The sequence below is a fragment of the Rutidosis leptorrhynchoides genome, chromosome 3 (genome assembly GCF_046630445.1).
Source record: "Rutidosis leptorrhynchoides isolate AG116_Rl617_1_P2 chromosome 3, CSIRO_AGI_Rlap_v1, whole genome shotgun sequence".
Taxonomy (NCBI): domain Eukaryota; kingdom Viridiplantae; phylum Streptophyta; class Magnoliopsida; order Asterales; family Asteraceae; genus Rutidosis; species Rutidosis leptorrhynchoides.
In genome coordinates this window covers 427,751,200-427,757,614 of record NC_092335.1, presented here as the reverse complement: position 1 = coordinate 427,757,614, position 6,415 = coordinate 427,751,200, and the positions used below count along the sequence as shown (strand labels likewise).

At 32.7% G+C, this 6,415-nt stretch overlaps 1 protein-coding gene across 1 annotated transcript; it reads left to right on the top strand.

Moving 5' to 3' along the window:
- The first annotated feature begins 329 nt into the window (after positions 1–329).
- On the top strand, positions 330–5,817 carry LOC139897852 (uncharacterized). Its single transcript, XM_071880568.1, has 3 exons — positions 330–343; positions 4,639–4,717; positions 5,205–5,817. Exons 1-3 carry the CDS (start codon positions 330–332, stop codon positions 5,799–5,801), a joined length of 690 nt encoding a protein of 229 aa, XP_071736669.1. The 3' UTR covers positions 5,802–5,817.
- The last annotated feature ends 598 nt before the right edge of the window (positions 5,818–6,415 follow it).

The window sequence follows — 6,415 nt, the reverse complement described above, 5'->3', positions numbered from 1 at the left end:
CCTAAAATTCGCAAACAAAAAATTTCTCCTAAATTAAGGTGAATGTTAGAATGAATCGAGAAATTAGGGCTATCAATATTAATCCAAATGTTGAAGCGAAAAAAATAATTCATCATTCAAATGCAACATATTCGTCGTTATGTAAATGGCAATTTCGGCTAAAAAACATGAATGAAGATTGTTTGATAAATAAAAACTAAACAGTCGATAAATGGACCGTAGATAAAAGAGCGACATTCATGGTTACAACACCAACGAAGTAATTCAATGCTTCAGCTGAATATTGACGTGTATCCTACGGTCATTTCACCTTTTTTCATATGATTTAAATGGCGTTCGCAAGGTAATTCGACCATTTATTACAATTCAAATGGTAGTTTCTGGTTTTATGATTTTTATTTGTATTTAATTAATTAATTATTATTTGATTAGCTGAAATACGGTGGTAGTTGTTTGAAGTTAGGGTTTAGTTTGTATCAAATTTGTACCTGTATTTGATTAACTGATTAGTGAGATCAAGGTTGGAGAATTCGGATCTCGGGATATCTCGTTTGAACTTTTTTAGGGAGATCTCGGCATCTCGGAATAATCTCGGGGAGATCTCGGATGTTGACTTACGTTGACTTTATAGTTTTTTAATAAAAATATACATAATAACATAAATATATGTATATTTATATACTTTTTTACGAGATTTTACAAAAATATCCGAGAAATGAGCGAGAAAATCTTAGAAATTACGAATTTTACAAGAAAATCTTACAAATTAGCAAGAAAATCCGAGAAAACGTGGCTTTGACTAAGTTTGACCCCGTTGACCGAGAAATCTCGGGAGATGAACATCTCGTCTCGGTTGCCTTCTAAAAACGAGATCCGGGGGGAGATCTCGGGAGATTTACAACACTGAGTGAGATCAATGAACAAAGGATGTAATTAGCTAAAAATTTGTGACTTGCTTTTGGATACACAGATTCAGCTGCATTTAGTACTATTTAGCCCGAAAATAATAAGCCTAACTAAATATCCGCTAATTGTGTTGTTTCTATATGTATTATCTATCATAAGGCCACATACGATTTACGCACATAGAGGATAACATTAATAATCAGAATCAAGGTGTATCTCATCAAGCCAAAATAAGATGTCAAAAAGGATAAGTCTATATTTGAACCTTAATGTCTATGTAAGAAATCCAAAATTTAGGAGTTCAGATTCAGCTAGCTCTGTTTGACTATAGTGAAATTTTCTACTTAATAAGTACTAAATAGCTAATAAAACAAACAAGTTGATAAGTTTAACAACATTAATAATTTATACAGAAGCAACTTGGCTAATAAAAGTACTATAATCCCTATGAATTAACCAATGATTACTTAAATACCAAATAATGAACACAACTTGACATTTTACTACAAATAATGATTTAAATTGTGGTCATATAGATACGTCATTACTATACTTCAACAATTGTTAGAGAATATAGATATATGTCAATCGATTTAAACTGCATTATCATATAGATTCAGTCATGAAAACGACTCATGATTATGCATTTGTAGTGGTTGACTGGAATAATGTAAATGTAAATGTAAATGTAAATATATACATCTCCAACCACTGGTCTCTTAATGATGGTTTGTTTACTTAGTTTTGTTAACCAATTTTAACTTGATAAACACTCATTTGGGGCTCCTGAATGGGAATATCGGTTGAAGATGATGTGTAACAACTAAATTGGAGAAACAAAATGGATCGAGTCCGGTAAGTGAAATGGGAGGAAAAGTAATCAGCGGCCTTGGAAGCCAATCACGTGGCTAAAACATATTTTTTTTGTCATATGTGTGGTTGCCCTTGGAAGCCAATCTGTGTTCATACTTCAACTGATAGTTCTACAAGGTGTTAGAGTATTAGTATTGGTCAAGCCCGATTGCATTGTGGGCTCGGTCCATTACTCCATTAGGGTTTTACCAATTAGGGGTTCGTCATGTAATCTATAAATACGCATAAGTAATAAAGTAATTCTCACGGGTTTCTATTCTATAACAAATTGTTAGAGTATTAGTATTGGTCCAGCCCGATTGCATTATGGGCTCGGTCCATTAGAGTTTTACCAATTAGGGTTTCGTCATGTAATCTATAAATACGCATAATTAATAAAGTAATTCTCACGGGTTTCTATTCTATAACACAATGAAGACCTAAGGTAGGTTAAAAAAGACAACAAAAAAAGGATAAATAAATGAATATTTGAATGGTCACGGAATCCAATCTTGGTTTCGATATGTATAAAGTATCTTCGTATGTAATACTATTCAATTTCTTGACGACGAATTAATTTAATAGCTACAGACTGCAAATACAGGCATATAGATTCACTTGCGAAGGAACACTACAGAACACAACTGCTCACTATGCAAGAAAAAGCTGATTTCCATAGACAACACTACTAACTGTCAAGATCACGTACAACAGGTAACATTAAACTAGAAGTTTTTAATAAAGGCAAGTTTCAACCCAACATAATGACCAAAACTAACCAACCTTAAAAAACACAATTATTGTTTCAAAGCGTTCATTGAAGATGGTTGTGCCACAAGCGCTTTCACGTTCTTCTCAACAACAGGAACCACCATAACTGGAAAAACATGCCAATCATTGGTCACTAATATGGGACATAAAGACCCTCGCCAAATCCCACTGCCTATGAAAGCACTCGAAGGAACCACACACTTATTGCAAATTCACTATAGCCGTGCAACATACAAACGTGTCCCTGAATTTGTTGTTGACTCAGGAAACAAAATCTACAAGTGCAGCTTACCAACTGCAGACATCATCACATGAACCCACCAGGTACAATGATATATTCACAATCATATAGAACTTAAATAATACTCTACTAACGCTTACCACATGTAACAAACGCTACTCATGTAATCATTCCATACACACTACCACAGCAGCAGGCTACTCATGTAATCATTCCATACACAACGCAATCATCAGCCTCATTCTCAGTGAAAAAACGTACCGAAACCAAAAACTCTTTCCACAACCCGTTAAAGAACATCAAATAATAAACATTTCACCTTGTACACACATTAACACCTACCAAAACATGAAAACAAACTCTTCAATTTGACCGACACGCTGACCAACGAATCAAAGAAGAAGAAAGACTAGGTCGCCAATAAAAAGGGAAGATAAAAGAACACTACATATACTTTTGCAGTAGGTTAAGAGTGGCCAGAAATGTCAACCTAACCTAACCTCTGTTTTTGCTCTCGACATGGGAAATAACATAATCTAGAAAGCCATCGTAGTTATTGTAGTAGCCGAACAATACATATATAAAATGAACTTCTCCTTTCTTTTAATCCTCAACGTGAGAAATGCCCAAATACATACAATGTACGTGTACTTATGATGTAAACTAAATCAGGAAGTACTTACTACTACACAAGGCATATGATAACAATCAATTATGCCAACAATACCTCAAACGCAACCAAAAAATGACTCATGAAATCTCAACACCACAACGTTGCTGCGAGTGTGGTGTTGTGATTTCATAAGCCGTTTTTGATTGCGTATGTGATATTGTAGGCATAATTGATTGTTATTATATGCCTTATGTAGTAATAAGCGTCTACTGGTTTATTTCATATCATCAGTACATGTACGCTATACATCCTTGGGCATTTCTCATTTTGACTACAAAAAGAAGCTGCATGTTCATAGTTGTGAGCATTTTTCATCTACTTAAAAAGCTTACATAATCTTCTTGATGATTGCATTTCCCATGTTACTGTAATTAATGTCAACGTACGTAAGAAATCCTGTATGCTGATAATAGTTGTAGTATTTGGTTAAAGTATTTCATGTTACTGTAATTAATTAATGTCTACGTACGTAAGAAATCCCAATTTAGGAGTTCAGATTCAGCTCGCTCTGTTTGACTATAGTCAAATTATTTACATGTTGAATACTAATAAATAACTAATTATACATACAAGTTGATAAGGTTTAACAACATAAAGAAAATATACAGAAGCAACTTGACTAATAGAAATACTACTCGGATATACTGTAATAGCTATGAATTAATTAATTAAAATTAAATTAATAACCAATTAATGAACACAACTTGACATTTTACTATAGAAATAATTAAATTCTGGTCATAATAGATACATCATTAGTATACTTTAGCAATCAAATAGATGCTAATCGATTTAAACTCGCATCATCATATATATCCAGTCAAGAAAACGTCGAATGATTATGCATTCGAAGTGGTTGACTGGAATATAATAAGTACTGTTAATATGACATATTGAAGTAGTAAGAAGCCAAGAACTGTCATTTTGTAACTTATAATTTGTAATAGGTAGTAGTCTGGAGGTGGATTAATAAACATTTGTATGTTGTGAATTCTACTCCATGTGATAATCAGATCTCAATAAAAGATTGAGAAAAAGTCAACCCTACCTTCATATAAGTAAATCATACATAAACAAACTTCATAAGAGCACAAATTAAGATGTGGTGGACATGGAAAGAAGAAGACTTGGATTTAATCCTTGTGCCGTTCGGGATCTCAATCATGTTTTTCTATCATCTCTTCTTTCTGTACAGATACCTCAACCATCCTCAACTCACATCACTCGGTTACGAGAATCATAACAAGAAGGCATGGGTTGAAAAAATGCTTCTGGTATATTCAAATTTTTTCACTGCATTTTTGTATTTTGTTTACTAATTAAGATTTTGTTTGATAAAACTGAACGATTTAGCGTTGAATGGTTCATGATCTAAATGATTCGAAGTATTTGATAAACTTAATGATTTAGCGTTGAATGGTTCATTTGAATGAACGATATCAATTGAGTAAAGTTACCTTAATACATGTTACATGAATAAAAAAATTCAATATACTTGTTTGCTAAGTGTTCTGGATATTATTTGAGGAAGATATAACTGAAAATACATTTAGGTGCTTAATGGTTAAGAGAGTTTCATCTCTTAATGGTTCATCACTGAATGTTGAACCATATATTCTGCATCATATATCATTCAGAGGTCAGAAACAAACGTGTTGAGTGTTGAACATCGCTGGACCGTTCAATTAAGAGGTTAACAAACACACCATAATTTAGTTATAACTTGATAAATGCTTATTTTCTTTTTGCAATATGATGCAGATTGACGCGAAAGACAGATCGTTTGGTATAGCGGTTATTAACGGGCAACTATCAGGCTCAACCTCCTTATGTGCAATTTCACTAGTTCTATGTTCTCTTATTGGAACTATACTTGGAAACTCATCAAGTAACTTTCTTAAAAGCAGTTTTATCTATGGTGACACAAGTCAAACCACAAACTCCATCAAATATATAGCCCTTTTAAGTTGTTTCCTGCTCGCCTTTGCGTGTTTTGTACAAACTACACGACACTTTGTACATGCTAGTTTCCTTATAAGCATGGCTACAGGTGATATCCCTGTTCATTGCATTCAAACGGCCGTGATTAGAGGAAGTAACTTTTGGGCAGTCGGGTTGCGAGCTTTATACTTTGCAACCATTTTGCTGTTATGGATTTTCGGTCCAATATCTATGTTTGTTGGTTCGATTGTGTCGGTGATAATATTGCATTGTTTGGATATTAATAGAATCCCATTGATCCAGTATGGATCAAACACAAGTGGTTTTAATGGTGCTAAGTTATTTAAGAAAATTGGGCAGGAAATAACTTCTGTGATTGGGGATTTTGAACACAATGGAAGTGTTACCCGAAATTGAAAGTGTATATTTCATTGTTGCCCATATCAAATTTTTTATCCCAATTATTTCAGTGGATAATGTATGCTCATGTATATCAAAGTGAATGTAAGAGACTAATACTACGTGTAAAGGATTCATATTTAGCAAATTTTACAATAAAGTTACACGGAGTAGTACCTTACCACTTTTACCATTAAGACTATTTTTATCGATGACATATGTCTTAACTTTAATACGGTGTCACATTAGTGTTGCCTTACCATTTCTTTCTCATAACTAACACATCACACTACACTATGTATCAGTGACATATGTCTTCACTTTAACACGGTCACACCTCTATTTATTTTATTATTATACTTATCAATTTATTATATATATTAAACTATAAACCACAGTTCATAACCATTTTTATTCTTTTCAAATTGGCATTTTTAATTTTTTTTTAAATTCACTATTTCTATACAAATCTTTTTTTTCCTTCTTTTTTCTAAACACATAAAATACTTCTACATTTTTCTTCTCATCATTTTTTCCTGTCATTATCCTTTTTTTTTCTTTCTAATTTAATATGTCCTTCAAATTTTATTCTTTAACTAAATAACATTTCTTTTTTATGAAAAAAACCTATC